Source organism: Eleutherodactylus coqui, chromosome 11 (genome assembly GCF_035609145.1).
Source record: "Eleutherodactylus coqui strain aEleCoq1 chromosome 11, aEleCoq1.hap1, whole genome shotgun sequence".
Classification (NCBI taxonomy): domain Eukaryota; kingdom Metazoa; phylum Chordata; class Amphibia; order Anura; family Eleutherodactylidae; genus Eleutherodactylus; species Eleutherodactylus coqui.
Genome location: NC_089847.1, coordinates 138,690,401 through 138,711,597, shown reverse-complemented (window position 1 = coordinate 138,711,597; position 21,197 = coordinate 138,690,401). Strand labels below are relative to the sequence as shown.

General features: G+C 44.9%; 1 protein-coding gene across 1 annotated transcript in view; it reads right to left on the bottom strand.

The window, feature by feature from the left end:
* Positions 1-4,657: 4,657 nt before the first annotated feature.
* TRIM66 (tripartite motif containing 66) overlaps positions 4,658-21,197 on the bottom strand; it is a 61,623-nt gene continuing 45,083 nt past the window's right edge. The window contains 2 exon segments of the mRNA XM_066582434.1: positions 4,658-4,821; positions 4,823-5,038. Coding sequence (XP_066438531.1) covers positions 4,783-4,821; positions 4,823-5,038 — 255 coding nt within the window. The 3' untranslated portion in view covers positions 4,658-4,782.

The following is a 21,197-nucleotide window of genomic DNA, read 5'->3' as shown; positions in this document are numbered from 1 at the left end:
TGATCTTCTGCAAACGGAGTCTCCAGAGCAGATGTGAATGTGGCCCGGTCGGCCATCAGCAGCAGAAGATAACAGAGAACAAAACAAGTCTGTACCTAGAAACAACGGAAATCATCTTGTATCCTGGACCGTCAGATACCACATGTGCTATATACACTGACCGGCCCTTTATTACAGCCCCGGGACCTTTCACAAATGGCACGCCCCCATATGGAGATTCTCCACGTGACCCCGGAGTGCGGCATAAAATCACGTGACAAGTTTTCCGTGGATCCGTTTCAGTGTGAATCCACATTAGACGAGAAAATCCAGCGATCGGAGCGACGTCCAGCGAGGCCGGTCATCGGTGCAAGACTAGCCGGGGTCTCACCGCCAACTGCAGGGGGGGGTGTCTCATGTAACGGTGTGCAGAGTATACAGAGAATGGCGCGATCAAGGAAAACATCCAGTAAAAGGGGATCCTGCGGACAGAAACAACTCATCCCTGAAAGGGGTCGGAGGAGGATGTCAGGAATCGTTCTGACCAACAGGTTGCACAGTCAGCTGAATACAACGCTGGAGCTCCAACTAACGTGTCCGAACGCACAACTCGCCGTTCCTCCGCACGGATGGTATAACAGTGGGTGACCAGTTCAGGCGCCATTAGAGAAACAGAAAGATTCCAGTGGGCAAAAGAGCGCAAAACTTGTATCACTGAGCAGCGGAAAAACATCTCCTGGGCAGATGGAGCCAGATCTCTGTTGCCCCGTGTTGGACTGCAGGGAATGTGAGAGGGTGAGGAATGGCTCTTTTATCTCCCAGCGCCATCCCGTACCCCCCGGGGTGACAATACAAGAAACACCAATAATGAGACAACACAGTACCCTTGTCAGAGCTCTCAGTGCGGGGTGGACGGCGTTTTGTACGGGGCGCTGTGATTTCTGCGTATGTCCCGGGCTTGTGAATGAGACTGTAGAATATCTGCACAATTTCTGACACTGGGGCGTCTGCAGAATTGGGAAACCGTCAGTGTGAGGCCAAAGCTAAAGATGCTGTGATCAGTAACCAAAGAGTACAGTGTGATGCTGCCCTCTAGTGACCACATCCTGGCATTGACAACTGCTGCATCCGCCTCCTTCACACCTGAATTAGGGCCTCGTGCAGATTGTCAGGATGTCCTCGTCTGTGTGCAGTGTATGGCAGAGGTAGAGATAGAGGAGCAGGCAGGGGCGTAACTATAGGGGATGCGGTGGCCCCCGGGCCCAGGAGCCTTAGGGGGCCCACAAGGCCACTCTTCTCCATATAGGGAGCCCAGTACTATGAGTAAAGCATTGTAGTTGGGGGCCCCGTTACAGGTTTTGCATTGGGGCCCGGGAGCTTCACGTTACGCCTCTGGGAGCAGGATCTCCTCTCCTCTGTCTGCACTGTGTGCTAAAGATAGGGAAGAGAGATTCTGCTCCCTTATGTACAGGAGAGATGGAGAGTAAAGCAGGATCTCCTCTTTATGTGCGCTGTGTATAGTAGACATCACAGAAGATAGCGCCCCTCTGAGCTAGGGGGTGTAGACTGAGAATTACAGATGGAGCCTGTAGAACGGAGGATCTGCTTATTTCAGGGAGTCTCACATCAATGAATAACGCTGATCAGTCATGAAAAGAAAACGTCAACGTTACTGGAAGCCGCCTGCAGTGTAAAGAAGGGGGGTTTACAGCACTTGGATCTTAAAACACAAAGGCTTCTTTATCCTGCAGGCTCAAAACCACCCAGGCCAAACCTTGTACAGGTTATCGTACGGTGTCCCCCAAAAGACAAGGAAACCAGGTCAAACTTTGCTTCATTAAAGTTACTGGTTCCATCTAAAAACCATCTTCAGGTACTGAACCGGACCTCCGAGAAGCCGAATGGGGAGTTTCTGGCAGTGTGAGCAGTTATTAACACACACAGGAGGCAATGAAAGTTACGCTTTATTGTAGCCTTACAAATCGCTATTAATGTGCTAAGAAATGTGATTCTATTCATGAGTCTAGGAGTCCGGTCACCCAGGAAATGTTTACAAACAAGGAAAAGTCTGCGGAGCACCAACCCCAACGACCACAAACCGTACAAAGTGCAGAGCGGAGGGTTCTTCAGGCAGTGCAATAGAGTTATGGCTTTTGCCACAAAACCCCATTAAAATGCTGCAGTAAAAAACACAACTTCCCAAAATAATAAACCAGGAGGAGTGGCTGATATCACCTATATGATGTCTCTGGAGGTTATATCAGTACTGGAGCGTTATAAGAGATGGGGCTGATATCGCATAAATGATATTTCTGGGGGTTATATCAGTACTGGAGCGTTATAAGAGGATTGGCTGATATCACATATATGATGTCTCTGGAGGTAATATCAGTACTGGAGCGTTATAAGAGGAGCGGCTGATATCACATATATGATGTCTCTGGAGGTTATATCAGCCACTGCTCTAATTATGTCCAGTACTGATATAACCTCCCGAGACATCATATATGTTATATCAGTACTGGAGCGTTATAAGAGGAGCGGCTGATATCACATATATGATGTCTCTGGAGGTTATATCAGAAGTGAAGCGTTATAAGAGGAGCGGCTGATATCACATACATGATGTCTCTGGAGGTTATATCAGTACTGAAGTGTTATAAGAGGAGGGGCTGATATCGCATATATGATATTTCTGGGGGTTATATCAGTACTGGAGCGTTATAAGAGGATCAGCTGATATCACATATATGATGTCTCTGGAGGTAATATCAGTACTGGAGCGTTATAAGAGGAGCGGCTGATATCACATATATGATGTCTCTGGAGGTTATATCAGAAGTGAAGCGTTATAAGAGGAGCGGCTGATATCACATACATGATGTCTCTGGAGGTTATATCAGTACTGAAGTGTTATAAGAGGAGGGGCTGATATCGCATATATGATATTTCTGGGGGTTATATCAGTACTGGAGCGTTATAAGAGGATCAGCTGATATCACATATATGATGTCTCTGGAGGTAATATCAGTACTGGAGCGTTATAAGAGGAGCGGCTGATATCACATATATGATGTCTCTGGAGGTTATATCAGTACTGGAGCGTTATAAGAGATGGGGCTGATATCACATATATGATGTCTCTGGGGGTTATATCAGTACTGGAGCGTTATAAGAGGAGCGGCTGATATCACATAGATGATGTCTCTGGGGGTTACATCACTACTGGAGCGTTATAAGAGGAGCAGCTGATGTCACATATATGATGTCTCTGGAGGGTATATCAGTACTGGAGCGTTATAAGAGGAGTGGCTGATATCACATATATGATGTCTCTGGAGGTTATATCAGTACTGGAGCGTTATAAGAGGAGCGGCTGATATCACATATATGATGACTCTGGAGGTTATATCAGTACTGGAGCGTTATAAGAGGAGTGGCTGATATCACATATATGATGTCTCTGGAGGTTATATCAGTACTGGAGCGTTATAAGAGGAGCGGCTGATATCACATATATGATGTCTCGGGGGGTTACATCAGTACTGGAGCGTTAAAAGGGGAGGGGCTGATATCACATATATGATGTCTCTGGAGGGTATATCAGTACTAGAGCGTTATAAGAGGAGTGGCTGATATCACATATATGATGTCTCTGGAGGTTATATCAGTACTGGAGCGTTATTATAGAAGCGGCTGATATCACATATATGATGTCTCTGGAGGTTATATCAGTACTGAAGCGTTATAAGAGGAGGGGCTGATATCGCATATATGATATTTCTGGGGGTTATATCAGTACTGGAGCGTTATAAGAGGATCGGCTGATATCACATATATGATGTCTCTGGAGGTAATATCAGTACTGGAGCGTTATAAGAAAAGGGGCTGATATCACATATATGATGTCTAGAGGTTATATCAGTACTGGAGCATTATAAGAGGGGCCACTGATATCACATATATGATGTCTCGGGAGGTTATATCAGTACTGGAGCATTATAAGAGGAGCAGCTGATATCATATAACCTCCAGAGATATCATATATGTGATACCAGCCACCTCTCTTATAACGCTCTAGTACTGATATAACCTCCAGAGACATCATATATAACAGTGTAGGAGTGTTATAAGAGGAGCGGCTGATATCAGTCACTTATATGATGTCTCTGGGGTTATATCAGAAGTGGAGCGTTATAAGAGGAGTGGCTGATATTACATATATGATGTCTCTGGAGGTTATACCCGTACTGAAGCGTTATAAGAGGAGCAGCTGATATCACATATATGATGTCTCTGGGGGTTATATCAGAAGTGGAGTGTTATAAGAGGAACATCTGATATCAGTCACATCAGCACTGGAGATATGGGATACACAGCAGCGATTATAATTGGGGGGCTGCACATCCCGTCACTCTTCCTACTGGTGATCACTACAGAGTCTCTCCGCCAGCCTAAAATGTCTGATAACAGGGAGCAATAGCTTATATCCCTGTGTCATAACAGAAGCGTTGGACTACAGGGTTGGTGTCCTTTTCATAGTCACTTGGGGTAAACAGGACGCGTCATCAGATCCAGAGATACCGGCCCTTTGTGGCCCCTTTAAGGCACCTCAGTTCTAAGAAATGTAAAAGTCGTTCCTTGCATAGAAGTAAAATGTGTGACAGGAGGAGTCGCAGAGGAAACCTTGTGTGGGAAACAAAGTATCAGAAAGGATGAGTAAACATGGAGACTCGCGGAGCGGCCATGGTGTAAATGCCCGTATCCACTGAGCGATTGGTGTACGCCCGACTGCCGGCCCCTCTACAACAGGCTGAAGTCTCTGGGCTTCTGGCTGACGGGGGTGGCGTCTCCTCCTCTTCGGCTGCCCGCAGTCCGGTCCGTAGGTCGGCCAGGTGAAGCTCTTCAGGTTGAGGGGGCAGTTGTCGGCCCCGATCTCCTCCGCTTCAGAGTCATCGTCTTGTGGGAAGGGGAAGGCTCGGCCCGGGTAGATGTCCTTCAGCATGTCCTCGAAGCAGATCTCCAGGTTCCTGCCGGCCTCCGCCACCTCCGAGTCCTCCTGTGGGAAGGAGAGACATGGGAGTCGACTGTGCTCCATGAAGTACGCGCATTTACACGGACCAACACTGCGCGCTCTCACATACGCAGAAAAACCAAAAAGCTCCGGCGCATCCCTGCGTATTTACACAATCCCACGGGCATTAACCCTTTCCAATCCACTGTCTGACGTCTAAAGACATTCTGATTGAAGGCTGTACAGCTCCGATGTTGGAAGACGTCCGACAGGGTATTCTTTCTATAATACTGGCCTCTCTGTTGTCGGGGGTCTCTCCAGCATGTCCCATACAGCAGTACTGGCTCTAGCCAGCAGATGGCGCCTTGTATAATGGCAGAAAGAGAAAGCCCCCTAGGTAACACTGAATCCAAAATTGGATTGCAAAGGGTTAAAGGGCTGCTTCCCATGTAATACGGAACGTGGCAGTGGGGTGTCAGCTCTACATATTACATGTAAACTACGTGCGTAATACGGTGCGCAAATGTCAATAAGCGCTTACACTAATCCCAGGAGAGCACAGACTCCGGTCACACTTACAGCTGACATACCCGCCGCGGGCACTAAGGACCCCCCGTGGCGCACGCCGTAGGTCTAGCTTCCCTTTCTACTGTACCCTTTATAGATGCTGTACCCATTATTTATAGACGCGGTGCCCATTATTTAAAGACGCGGTGCCCTTTATTTATAGACGCGGTGCCCTTTATTTATAGACGCGGTGCCCTTTATTTATAGACGTTGTACCCTTTATTTATAGACGCGGTGCCCTTTATAGACGCTGTACCCTTTATTTATAGACGCTGTGCCCTTTATTTATAGACGCGGTACCCTTTATTTATAGACGCGGTGCCCTTTATTTATAGACGCGGTGCCCTTTATTTATAGACGCTGTACCCTTTATTTATAGACGCTGTGCCCTTTATTTATGGACATGGTACCCATTATTTATAGACGCTGTGCCCTTTATTTATAGACGCTGTGCCCTTTATTTATAGACGCGGTGCCCTTTATTTATAGACGCGGTGCCCTTTATTTATAGACGCTGTACCCTTTATTTATAGACGCGGTGCCCTTTATTTATAGACGTTGTGCCCTTTATTTATAGACGCGGTGCCCTTTATTTATAGACGTTGTGCCCTTTATTTATAGACGCTGTACCCTTTATTTATAGACGCGGTACCCTTTATTTATAGACGTTGTGCCCTTTATTTATAGACGCTGTACCCTTTATTTATAGACGCGGTACCCTTTATTTATAGACGTTGTACCCTTTATTTATAGACGTTGTACCCTTTATTTATAGACGCTGTGCCCTTTATTTATAGACGCTGTACCCTTTATTTATAGACGCGGTGCCCTTTATTTATAGACGCGGTGCCCTTTATTTATAGACGCTGTACCCTTTATTTATAGACGCTGTACCCTTTATTTATAGACGCGGTGCCCTTTATTTATAGACGCTGTGCCCTTTATTTATAGACGCTGTACCCTTTATTTATAGACGCTGTACCCTTTATTTATAGACGCGGTGCCCTTTATTTATAGACGCGGTGCCCTTTATTTATAGACACGGTGCCCTTTATTTATAGACGCTGTGCCCTTTATTTATAGACGCGGTGCCCTTTATTTATAGACGCTGTGCCCTTTATTTATAGACGCGGTGCCCTTTATTTATAGACGCTGTACCCTTTATTTATAGACGCGGTACCATTTATTTATAGACGCGGTTCCCTTTATTTATAGACGCGGTGCCCTTTATTTATAGACGCGGTGCCCTTTATTTATAGACGCGGTGCCCTTTATTTACAGACGCGGTGCCCTTTATTTACAGACGCGGTGCCCTTTATTTATAGACGCAGTACCCTTTATTTATGGACGCTGTACCCTTTATTTATAGACGCTGTACCCTTTATTTATAGACGCTGAACCCTTTATTTATAGACGCGGTACCCTTTATTTATAGACGCGGTGCCCTTTATTTATAGACGCGGTGCCCTTTATTTATAGACGCTGTACCCTTTATTTATAGACGCGGTACCCTTTATTTATAGACGCGGTACCCTTTATTTATAGACGCGGTACCCTTTATTTATAGACGCGGTGCCCTTTATTTATAGACGCGGTACCCTTTATTTATAGACGCTGTACCCTTTATTTATAGACGCTGTACCCTTTATTTATAGACGCGGTACCCTTTATTTATAGACGCGGTACCCTTTATTTATAGACGCGGTACCCTTTATTTATAGACGCTGTACCCTTTATTTATAGACGCGGTACCCTTTATTTATAGACGCGGGGCCCTTTATTTATAGACGCTGTACCCTTTATTTATAGACGCTGTACCCTTTATTTATAGACGCGGTGCCCTTTATTTATAGACGCTGTACCCTTTATTTATAGACGCGGGGCCCTTTATTTATAGACGCTGTGCCCTTTATTTATAGACGCTGTACCCTTTATTTATAGACGCGGGGCCCTTTATTTATAGACGCTGTGCCCTTTATTTATAGACGCTGTACCCTTTATTTATAGACGCGGGGCCCTTTATTTATAGACGCTGTGCCCTTTATTTATAGACGCTGTACCCTTTATTTATAGACGCGGGGCCCTTTATTTATAGACGCTGTACCCTTTATTTATAGACGCTGTACCCTTTATTTATAGACGCGGGGCCCTTTATTTATAGACGCGGTGCCCTTTATTTATAGACGCTGTACCCTTTATTTATAGACGCGGGGCCCTTTATTTATAGACGCGGTACCCTTTATTTATAGACGCTGTACCCTTTATTTATAGACGCTGAACCCTTTATTTATAGACGCGGTACCCTTTATTTATAGACGCGGTGCCCTTTATTTATAGACGCGGTGCCCTTTATTTATAGACGCTGTACCCTTTATTTATAGACGCGGTACCCTTTATTTATAGACGCGGTACCCTTTATTTATAGACGCGGTACCCTTTATTTATAGACGCGGTGCCCTTTATTTATAGACGCGGTACCCTTTATTTATAGACGCTGTACCCTTTATTTATAGACGCTGTACCCTTTATTTATAGACGCGGTACCCTTTATTTATAGACGCGGTACCCTTTATTTATAGACGCGGTACCCTTTATTTATAGACGCTGTACCCTTTATTTATAGACGCGGTACCCTTTATTTATAGACGCGGGGCCCTTTATTTATAGACGCTGTACCCTTTATTTATAGACGCTGTACCCTTTATTTATAGACGCGGTGCCCTTTATTTATAGACGCTGTACCCTTTATTTATAGACGCGGGGCCCTTTATTTATAGACGCTGTGCCCTTTATTTATAGACGCTGTACCCTTTATTTATAGACGCGGGGCCCTTTATTTATAGACGCTGTGCCCTTTATTTATAGACGCTGTACCCTTTATTTATAGACGCGGGGCCCTTTATTTATAGACGCTGTGCCCTTTATTTATAGACGCTGTACCCTTTATTTATAGACGCGGGGCCCTTTATTTATAGACGCTGTACCCTTTATTTATAGACGCTGTACCCTTTATTTATAGACGCGGGGCCCTTTATTTATAGACGCGGTGCCCTTTATTTATAGACGCTGTACCCTTTATTTATAGACGCGGGGCCCTTTATTTATAGACGCTGTACCCTTTATTTATAGACGCGGGGCCCTTTATTTATAGACGCTGTACCCTTTATTTATAGACGCGGTACCCTTTATTTATAGACGCTGTACCCTTTATTTATAGACGTTGTACCCTTTATTTATAGACGTTGAACCCTTTATTTATAGATGCGGTACCCTTTATTTATAGACGCTGTACCCTTTATTTATAGACGTTGAACCCTTTATTTATAGACGCGGTGCCCTTTATTTATAGACGCGGTACCCTTTATTTATAGACGCGGTGCCCTTTATTTATAGACGCTGTGCCCTTTATTTATAGACGCGGTACCCTTTATTTATAGACGCTGTACCCTTTATTTATAGACGTTGAACCCTTTATTTATAGACGCGGTGCCCTTTATTTATAGACGCGGTACCCTTTATTTATAGACGCGGTACCCTTTATTTATAGACGCTGTACCCTTTATTTATAGACGCGGTGCCCTTTATTTATAGACGCGGTACCCTTTATTTATAGACGTTGAACCCTTTATTTATAGATGCGGTACCCTTTATTTATAGACGTTGTACCCTTTATTTATAGACGCGGTGCCCTTTATTTATAGACGCTGTACCCTTTATTTATAGACGTTGTGCCCTTTATTTATAGATGCGGTACCCTTTATTTATAGACGCTGTACCCTTTATTTATAGACGTTGTGCCCTTTATTTATAGATGCGGTACCCTTTATTTATAGACGTTGTACCCTTTATTTATAGACGCGGTACCCTTTATTTATAGACGCGGTACCCTTTATTTATAGACGCTGTACCCTTTATTTATAGACGTTGAACCCTTTATTTATAGATGCGGTACCCTTTATTTATAGACGTTGTACCCTTTATTTATAGACGCGGTACCCTTTATTTATAGACGCGGTACCCTTTATTTATAGACGCGGTGCCCTTTATTTATAGACGCGGTGCCCTTTATTTATAGACGCGGTGCCCTTTATTTATAGACGCGGTACCCTTTATTTATAGACGCTGTACCCTTTATTTATAGACGCGGTGCCCTTTATTTATAGACGCGGTGCCCTTTATTTATAGACGCGGTACCCTTTATTTATAGACGCGGTACCCTTTATTTATAGACGCTGTACCCTTTATTTATAGACGTTGTACCCTTTATTTATAGACGCTGTGCCCTTTATTTATAGACGCGGTGCCCTTTATTTATAGACGCTGTACCCTTTATTTATAGACGTTGTACCCTTTATTTATAGACGCGGTGCCCTTTATTTATAGACGCGGTGCCCTTTATTTATAGACGCGGTGCCCTTTATTTATAGACGCGGTGCCCTTTATTTATAGACGCTGTACCCTTTATTTATAGACGCTGTACCCTTTATTTATAGACGCGGTGCCCTTTATTTATAGACGCTGTGCCCTTTATTTATAGACGCTGTGCCCTTTATTTATAGACGCTGTGCCCTTTATTTATAGACGCGGTGCCCTTTATTTATAGACGCGGTGCCCTTTATTTATAGACGCGGTGCCCTTTATTTATAGACGCGGTGCCCTTTATTTATAGACGCGGTGCCCTTTATTTATAGACGCGGTACCCTTTATTTATAGACGCTGTACCCTTTATTTATAGACGCGGTGCCCTTTATTTATAGACGCTGTACCCTTTATTTATAGACGCGGTGCCCTTTATTTATAGACGCGGTGCCCTTTATTTATAGACGCGGTGCCCTTTATTTATAGACGCGGTACCCTTTATTTATAGACGCGGTGCCCTTTATTTATAGACGCGGTGCCCTTTATTTATAGACGCGGTGCCCTTTATTTATAGACGCGGTACCCTTTATTTATAGACGCGGTACCCTTTATTTATAGACGCTGTACCCTTTATTTATAGACGTTGTACCCTTTATTTATAGACGCTGTGCCCTTTATTTATAGACGCGGTGCCCTTTATTTATAGACGCTGTACCCTTTATTTATAGACGTTGTACCCTTTATTTATAGACGCGGTGCCCTTTATTTATAGACGCGGTGCCCTTTATTTATAGACGCGGTGCCCTTTATTTATAGACGCTGTGCCCTTTATTTATAGACGCTGTGCCCTTTATTTATAGACGCTGTGCCCTTTATTTATAGACGCGGTGCCCTTTATTTATAGACGCGGTGCCCTTTATTTATAGACGCGGTGCCCTTTATTTATAGACGCGGTGCCCTTTATTTATAGACGCTGTGCCCTTTATTTATAGACGCTGTGCCCTTTATTTATAGACGCTGTGCCCTTTATTTATAGACGCGGTGCCCTTTATTTATAGACGTTGTACCCTTTATTTATAGACGTTGTACCCTTTATTTATAGACGCGGTACCCTTTATTTATAGACGCGGTGCCCTTTATTTATAGACGCTGTACCCTTTATTTATAGACGTTGTACCCTTTATTTATAGACGCGGTGCCCTTTATTTATAGACGCTGTACCCTTTATTTATAGACGTTGTACCCTTTATTTATAGACGCTGTACCCTTTATTTATAGACGCGGTGCCCTTTATTTATAGACGCGGTGCCCTTTATTTATAGACGCTGTACCCTTTATTTATAGACGCTGTACTCTTTATTTATAGACACGGTACCCTTTATTTATAGACGCGGTGCCCTTTATTTATAGACGCGGTACCCTTTATTTATAGACGCGGTGCCCTTTATTTATAGACGCTGTACCCTTTATTTATAGACGCTGTACCCTTTATTTATAGACGCTGTACCCTTTATTTATAGACGTTGAACCCTTTATTTATAGACGCGGTGCCCTTTATTTATAGACGCTGTACCCTTTATTTATAGACGCTGTACCCTTTATTTATAGACGCTGTACCCTTTATTTATAGACGCTGTACCCTTTATTTACAGACGCTGTGCCCTTTATTTATAGACGCTGTACTCTTTATTTATAGACGTTGAACCCTTTATTTACAGACGCTGTGCCCTTTATTTATAGACGCTGTACTCTTTATTTATAGACGTTGAACCCTTTATTTATAGACGCGGTACCCTTTATTTATAGACGCGGTACCCTTTATTTATAGACGCTGTACCCTTTATTTATAGACGCTGTACCCTTTATTTATAGACGCTGTGCCCTTTATTTATAGACGCTGTACCCTTTATTTATAGACGCTGTACCCTTTATTTATAGACGCTGTGCCCTTTATTTATAGACGCGGTGCCCTTTATTTATAGACGCGGTGCCCTTTATTTATAGACGCTGTACCCTTTATTTATAGACGCTGTACTCTTTATTTATAGACGCTGTACCCTTTATTTATAGACGCTGTGCCCTTTATTTATAGACGCTGTACCCTTTATTTATAGACGCTGTACTCTTTATTTATAGACGCGGTGCCCTTTATTTATAGACGCTGTACCCTTTATTTATAGACGCGGTGCCCTTTATTTATAGACGCGGTGCCCTTTATTTATAGACGCTGTACCCTTTATTTATAGACGCGGTGCCCTTTATTTATAGACGCTGTACCCTTTATTTATAGACGCGGTGCCCTTTATTTATAGACGCGGTGCCCTTTATTTATAGACGCTGTACCCTTTATTTATAGACGCTGTACCCTTTATTTATAGACGCTGTACCCTTTATTTATAGACGCTGTACCCTTTATTTATAGACGTTGTACCCCTTTATTTATAGACGCTGTACCCTTTATTTATAGACGCGGTGCCCTTTATTTATAGACGTTGTACCCTTTATTTATAGACGCGGTGCCCTTTATTTATAGACGCGGTGCCCTTTATTTATAGACGCGGTGCCCTTTATTTATAGACGCGGTACCCTTTATTTATAGACGCGGTGCCATTTATTTATAGACCTGGTACCCTTTATTTATAGACGCTGTACCCTTTATTTATAGACGCTGTACCCTTTATTTATAGACGCTGTACCCTTTATTTATAGACGCTGTACCCTTTATTTATAGACGCGGTGCCCTTTATTTATAGACGCGGTGCCATTTATTTATAGACCTGGTACCCTTTATTTATAGACGCTGTACCCTTTATTTATAGACGCGGTACCCTTTATTTACAGACGCTGTGCCCTTTATTTATAGACACGGTGCCCTTTATTTATAGACGCTGTACCCTTTATTTATAGACGCTGTACCCTTTATTTATAGACGCGGTACCCTTTATTTATAGACGCTGTACCCTTTATTTATAGACGCGGTGCCATTTATTTATAGACGCTGTACCCTTTATTTATAGACGCGGTGCCCTTTATTTATAGACGCGGTACCCTTTATTTATAGACGCATTGCCCTTTATTTATAGACGCTGTACCCTTTATTTATAGACGCGGTGCCCTTTATTTATAGACGCTGTGCCCTTTATTTATAGACGCTGTACCCTTTATTTATAGACGCTGTACCCTTTATTTATAGACGCGGTGCCCTTTATTTATAGACGCGGTGCCCTTTATTTATAGACACGGTGCCCTTTATTTATAGACGCTGTGCCCTTTATTTATAGACGCGGTGCCCTTTATTTATAGACGCTGTGCCCTTTATTTATAGACGCGGTGCCCTTTATTTATAGACGCTGTACCCTTTATTTATAGACGCGGTACCATTTATTTATAGACGCGGTTCCCTTTATTTATAGACGCGGTGCCCTTTATTTATAGACGCGGTGCCCTTTATTTATAGACGCTGTACCCTTTATTTATAGACGCGGTACCCTTTATTTATAGACGCTGTACTCTTTATTTATAGACGCTGTACCCTTTATTTATAGACGCGGTACACTTTATTTATAGACGCTGTACCCTTTATTTATAGACGCATTGCCCTTTATTTATAGACGCTGTACCCTTTATTTATAGACGTGGTGCCCTTTATTTATGGACGCTGTACCCTTTATTTATAGACGCTGTACCCTTTATTTATAGACGTTGTACCCCTTTATTTATAGACGCGGTACCCTGTATTTATAGACGCGGTGCCCTTTATTTATAGACCTGGTACCCTTTATTTATAGACGCTGTACCCTTTATTTATAGACCTGGTACCCTTTATTTATAGACGCTGTACCCTTTATTTATAGACCTGGTACCCTTTATTTATAGACGCTGTACCCTTTATTTATAGACCTGGTACCCTTTATTTATAGACGCTGTACCCTTTATTTATAGACGTTGTACCCCTTTATTTATAGACGCGGTACCCTGTATTTATAGACGCGGTGCCCTTTATTTATAGACGCTGTACCCTTTATTTATAGACGTTGTACCCTTTATTTATAGACGCGGTACCCTTTATTTATAGACGCGGTGCCATTTATTTATAGACGTTGTACCCTTTATTTATAGACGTTGTACCCTTTATTTATAGACGCTGTACCCTTTATTTATAGACGCTGTACCCTTTATTTATAGACGCGGTGCCGTTTATTTATAGACGCGGTGCCCTTTATTTATAGACGCGGTACCCTTTATTTATAGACGCGGTGCCATTTATTTATAGACGCTGTACCCTTTATTTATAGACGCGGTACCCTTTATTTATAGACGCGGTGCCCTTTATTTATAGACGTTGTACCCTTTATTTATAGACGCGGTGCCATTTATTTATAGACGCGGTGCCCTTTATTTATAGACGCTGTGCCCTTTATTTATAGACGCTGTACCCTTTATTTATAGACGCTGTACCCTTTATTTATAGACGCTGTACCCTTTATTTATAGACGCTGTACCCTTTATTTATAGACGCGGTGCCCTTTATTTATAGACGTTGTACCCTTTATTTATAGACGCGGTACCCTTTATTTATAGACGCGGTGCCCTTTATTTATAGACGTTGTGCCCTTTATTTATAGACGCGGTACCCTTTATTTATAGACGCGGTACCCTTTATTTATAGACGCGGTGCCCTTTATTTATACACGCGGTGCCCTTTATTTATAGACGCTGTACCCTTTATTTATAGACGCGGTGCCATTTATTTATAGACGCGGTGCCATTTATTTATAGACGCGGTGCCCTTTATTTATAGACGCGGTACCCTTTATTTATAGACGCTGTACCCTTTATTTATAGACGCTGTACCCTTTATTTATAGACGCGGTACCCTTTATTTATAGACGCGGTACTCTTTATTTATAGACGCTGTACCCTTTATTTATAGACGCTGTACCCTTTATTTATAGACGCGGTGCCCTTTATTTATACACGCGGTGCCCTTTATTTATAGACGCTGTACCCTTTATTTATAGACGCGGTGCCATTTATTTATAGACGCTGTACCCTTTATTTATAGACGCGGTGCCCTTTATTTATAGACGCGGTACCCTTTATTTATAGACGCGGTACCCTTTATTTATAGACGCGGTGCCCTTTATTTATACACGCGGTGCCCTTTATTTATAGACGCTGTACCCTTTATTTATAGACGCGGTGCCATTTATTTATACACGCGGTGCCCTTTATTTATAGACGCTGTACCCTTTATTTATAGACGCGGTGCCATTTATTTATAGACGCGGTACCCTTTATTTATAGACGCGGTACCCTTTATTTATAGACGCGGTACCCTTTATTTATAGACGCGGTGCCATTTATTTATAGACGCTGTACCCTTTATTTATAGACGCTGTGCCCTTTATTTATAGACGCTGTACCCTTTATTTATAGACGCGGTGCCCTTTATTTATAGACGCGGTGCCCTTTATTTATAGACGCTGTACCCTTTATTTATAGACGCGGTACCCTTTATTTATAGACGCGGTACCCTTTATTTATAGACGCGGTGCCCTTTATTTATAGACGCTGTACCCTTTATTTATAGACGCGGTACCCTTTATTTATAGACGCGGTACCCTTTATTTATAGACGCGGTGCCCTTTATTTATAGACGCTGTACCCTTTATTTATAGATGCTGTACCCTTTATTTATAGACGTTGTACCCTTTATTTATAGACGCGGTACCCTTTATTTATAGACGCGGTACCCTGTATTTATAGACGCTGTACCCTTTATTTATAGACGCGGTGCCCTTTATTTATAGACGCGGTACCCTTTATTTATAGACGCGGTACCCTTTATTTATAGACGCGGTGCCCTTTATTTATAGACGTTGTACCCTTTATTTATAGACGCGGTACCCTTTATTTATAGATGGGCCCCCAAGCTCTACACCATCCTTCCATTAACGCCAATATTTTCGGGACAGTTGGGGGATTTAGTTGGCGGTCCCTGCCCTCATAAATAAACTCGCACGTACACCCCATCACGCTCTCACAAACTTTATAAAGCTTAACGCCATATCTAGCGCGTTTCAAGGGTATAAATTGGCGAAATGATACGCGGCCCTCAGAGCTGACGAGCGACTGGTCCACGGACAGGCTTTTTTCAGGGGTATGCATCTTTTTAAGGCATCCTTTAGCAGCGATATGAGGGGCCTCAATCTGTACAATCCATCATTGGGCATTGTTGGCGAATCAAAAAAACGCTGAATATTTTCATATCTGCGTCGGGGCATTATTGACGCAAACACGGGTGTCGCGTGAACGGCGCTCCTGGACCAATAGGACCGTATTGAGGACTTTTTTACGAGTCCCATTAGCAGGACAATTCCCAAAAATGTTTAGGACGCGGGGACGTCCATGGCGGTCCACATTGCTGAATATACGGACGTGGGCCGCACGGTCATGTATTGTCCGGCGTAGGTGTGAGTCTGCTGGACAATGAGTTCCAGGAAGCCGGCGGTAATGAACAAATTAAAAAAATCAAAGGGGGTAAAATTAGCGACGTCCGTATTGGCGCCAGGAGTCGCGGTAAATTCAGAGATGCGGGGTGAAAATAAATTTGTGGGACTCCACATTGTGGCGGGCGCCGCATTGCTTGGCCCCGATGCCACAACCCCCACCTCAACCTCCATGGCGCTAGAGGCTGAGGCGTCGCTCTAAAAAAAAACCCTCCTCTTCCGACTCAGCTGTGGTATCGCTACCAGAACTAGTGGCGAAGAGCAGCGTGTACGCCTATTCAGCGCTGTAACGCCTACTCAGCGCTGTAACACGTTTTTTCTCTGCTATCTCTCTCAGTGCGGCGAGGAGATACGCAGGACTAACCCTGACATGGGTGGCTTTGATAGGTGTATAACAGCCACTCATGGCAGCAGGGACCAATCAGTTTGGTCCCTGCAAGTTACTATTGCAAATGCAACTTTGGCATTGGCTTCTACTGCGCATGTGCCGCCATTTTGCAGGCGCAGATCGGGGTGCTGCCCTGCACTTTGGGAGGCTTTGGGGGACGTTAGGGCGAGTATTTTTATCTCCCCTCATGGATTTGATCCACGAGGGCAGCTGAAACATTTACTTTTAATTACTTTTTTAAACTTTTCTGTGATCGCCGGTATCTGTTGGATAAGGGGCCCGGACCGCTCAACACGGTCCCCGGTGACATCTCCTGTCTCCCGGCTACCTTCTGTATACTGCGATCTGACAGGCAGACTATGAAGCCACACCACAGGCATGGCCTGGTAGGCAACCTGTCATGGCAGCGATCTCATTGCGGGGAGGCTGTTGGGGACCCCTGAATATCGACTAGGGCATTTGAATGCCGCTGTCAGAATTGAGTGTGGCATTTAAAGGGTTAACAGCTCTGATCTGCGGCGCTGCTGATCGCAGCTGTGGCTGGCGGGTGTCGGCTATAAAAAAAACAGCCGGCACCCACATTGCAATGGATCAACCACCAGCCCCCTCCATACACCCCGAAGCTGCAGGACGTAACTGGTGGTCATGGAGTGTTAGGGGTTAAACAGGAGACGCTCAATCTTTGTGGACCGTGATATGGAGTTAACGTAAATCCTGTCCTCGTGGCCGGACACGGCGAGAGGTCACGGCGTGACCTGGTTTTTGCCTCTATATTGCTATTATTTTCTATTAAGCACAAATGGATGTGTATTGTCCTGTCCGGCTGGCGTTACGCCGCGTCTGCGCTGCAGGAGTCTGTTTTTTGCTACGGGTTGTTGGCGCCCGGAATATGGCTTCACTGACTGTTTCCATCCGCTCCTCTGAATCCTTGCATCTGCTTACTAAGGAATAGCGACAAACCCTGATGGACCCCGCGGGCTTTAATAGGGTTCTATCCGGTACGGCGCCACGGAGTGCAGGAACCCCGCTGGACCCCATTAATGCAAGTGAGCGCAGCGCCGAAGAGTTGGAGTACCCTGGAAAAGATCGGATTTATGGCAAAACCACACAGTACGGCTGGAGGGAAATCGTGCGCCATCGGTCTCTGAGGTCAGGTGTGCTCCACCCGTAGGGCTACTAGGAAAGCTGGTGCCAACCACATGGAGTACTTACCTACCACCACCCAGTACTTTTGTTGGGCTCTAGATTGGCAATGCCACCCCTCCACTGAGATACCGTCTCCACATTGGCTGGCACTCCACCAACTATCCATACTAGGACAGCGGGTGGCACAGAGCTGGCACTGGAGGGATAGTCTGTCCGATCGTCTGATCTGCATGCAGTCTGGGCACACGGCATGGATGGCACGTATGTGACCTGAACACCCCGTTGCCGAGCGCCATTTGTCCTGCCAGCGTATAATCACTCTCCTGTATTACATACCGCACCCGCTGGCCGTGCCAGCTTTGTATCAGACAATGTAATGAGCTGGCAGAGGCCCAAGGATCCGGGAGATATTGTGTTACTGCAGAAATTACATTAATTGACTTCCTATTATGTCAACTGACAAAGGTCGCGCCAATGATGGGCAGCTGAACCAATATTTATACAGTCTGAGCAAATGCAGGCCGAGCGGGTGGGGACGGGTAACGGCGGCTGCTCTGCGCCACAGAATGATCCCTGCTGCAGCCGCACATCCTGTATACATAATTACACAGATATAAGATGCCAGTAGATGGCGGCTGGAACACGCAGCCTCTTGGGGCGCGGCGACCGCAGGCGATATATAGAAATATCCGGGCTCATGAAAATTGGGAGAATAGTTGTAACGCAAAGACGTCGGACAAACCAACATGGGGGTCCATTTATGTGTTGCCCAGTGCTTGGGCAGCAGGAACCACTTGGCACAAGAGCCACTAAGCAGGATCCCCTTGTGCCTACTAGTGCGCAAATCATGCTGTACAGCGCTTCGATGTGGGCGCCGAATGCAGCAGGAACCGCTGAACATACAAGCCGGTGAGCACTGCCACGGCGTGGTACTGCCCACATCACGCTGTACATCGCTTCAATGTAGGCGCTGACTATAAGTGTAGTGGGAGTCACTAGTGAGTGGGGACCCCTGCCTAAAAGCGGGGTAATCGTCCCGATAAGGTCGCCCCCCCCTGTCTTCATCTGGGACCTGGCTATCCCTGATCAGGAACCTGGAGAGATGCACAAAACACACAGAACATGACACTGTTCACACACACTGAACATAGAACAGGACTGCACATAGAGCACATGTCTGGACACCTGCACAGACATAACACACGTCACTGTTCACACCAACACACATGGTTGTGCATACAACATATAACGGGAACCCCACCCAGAGCTCACATGCATACAGATGGTAAACCACAGTCAGTCCAAGTGTCCTCACACCAGGGGAAAGAGAGTCAGCCACCGTGCTGACATAGGGATCAGTGTCAGGCATCACCCATCTGACACACACACACACACACAGACACATCAGGCGTCTTGGGGCCGCACCTGTCCAGGGATAGGGAGAAACCTGCAGGTGCCTGTACCTGTGTGGTCACCGTACCACACACTACACAATGCACGCACCCCAGAACACAAGGAGGGGAGGGACAGCAGATGTCCAGACCGTCTTCAGGGGAGGAGAGGGACGCTACAGACAAGCATGCACCACACCAGCTCTGAGTGGGATTAACAGTGAAGAACTAAAAAGACCAGCAATCTCTCCCAAAGGTTTACTGGTATTTATCTGCAGCAGACAAGAGGGATTGGCTGGTGGAGAATACCACACCCAGCCAGCTCAATTACCCCTACTTGTGAGGGTGTGCACAAGGAAGCCTGTAGAACCACAGGTCCCAGATGCACAACCTTAACAACTAGCTGATATACCCGGCCTCGCCCGAGTAAGGCCGCCTGCAGACGGGCGGTTTGGATCCGGCGGCGAGGATTCTCGCCGCGGGACCCAACCCGAGCGCCTGCAGGGACCAGTGTGTACTCACCCGCGGCCTCGGCTCCGGCCGCTTGATGTGCCGGCTTGCCGGGCAGCCGGCACATGCGCAGACCGGAGCCGGCGGCGGGTGAGTGACGTTTCTGTGAGGGGCTCTGCAAGCCCCGCACAGAAATAGAACATGCTGCGGTTTGTTTGCCGCGCCGTCTGCATAGGATTGCGTTTGTTAACGCAATCCTATGCAGGCTTCCAGCGGTGGAAATCCCGCTGAGGAATTTCCACTCGTGTGCAGGCGCCCTTAACCCTTTCCAATCCACTGTCTGATGTCTAAAGACATTATGATTTAAGGCTGTACAGCTCCGATGCTGGAAGACGTCCGTCGGGGTTCTCTTACTGTATATTGCTAGCCTCTCTGCTGTCAGAGCCTCTCCAACATGTCACCTCATGCAGTACTGGTTTTAGCCAGCATATAGCGCCATTGTATAACAGCAGAAAAAGAGTAAGCCCCCTAGGAAAACCAGGATGCAAATTGGATTGGAAAGGGTTAATTTGATACAGCTGTTTACATGTTGTTTGCATGGAAATTTTTTATTAAGTCAAGGTTCCTTTAGAGTAACCGATGAATTAAAAAGAGGAGCGTTAGATTCTCCTCAGGCTGCATGTACCGATGTCCCTCTGCAGAATGTGCCACCCCTCCCACTCTCCTCACTTAGGACCTAAAGAGTGCTTCTGCCAAATTTCATGCTTGTACAACACCGAGAAGTTACATTACATAGGGGGGCACTTACTTTCGCACCTAGCATTGAATAATCAAGTTGTGACCCCTTTACTTTTCCTATTTAGGACCTAAATTTCGACATTGGGAAGTTAGAGAATTAGTGGTCAGTCAGTGAGTCAGTGATTCAGGGCTTTCACCTTTATGTATATAGATTAGTCCTATAATTTATCTGCTGCCTACATAGTCCCCAGTAGCAGCAACAAGACCGGCTTCTCCCTGTTAACCCCTAAAGGACCTGACACTTTAGGGATTTTACCCATGTGGTGGTTTTACGGCCCCATTTTTTTCTTCAGCACTTTTTTTCCGTGACTTATAGGGCCAGATTTTAATATATTTTTTTCACTGACGTTTTTTCAGTTTTTTAGTTTTATTGGGGGTAAAAAGCTAAAAAAAAACAGATTTTTAAAATTTATAGTTGTTTTTAAGATGAGTACATTCACGCTACCATAGAGCCGGGGAGCGGGTCCTCATTTCGTTTTGGAGGTTTTGGTATATAGTCTGTTTAGCCTTGGATTACTGGCCGGACGGGACGGTTTGGGGCCGTTTTCTTTCTATTTTGTTCTCCGTCCTCCCTGGGGTCATACAAGACTTCC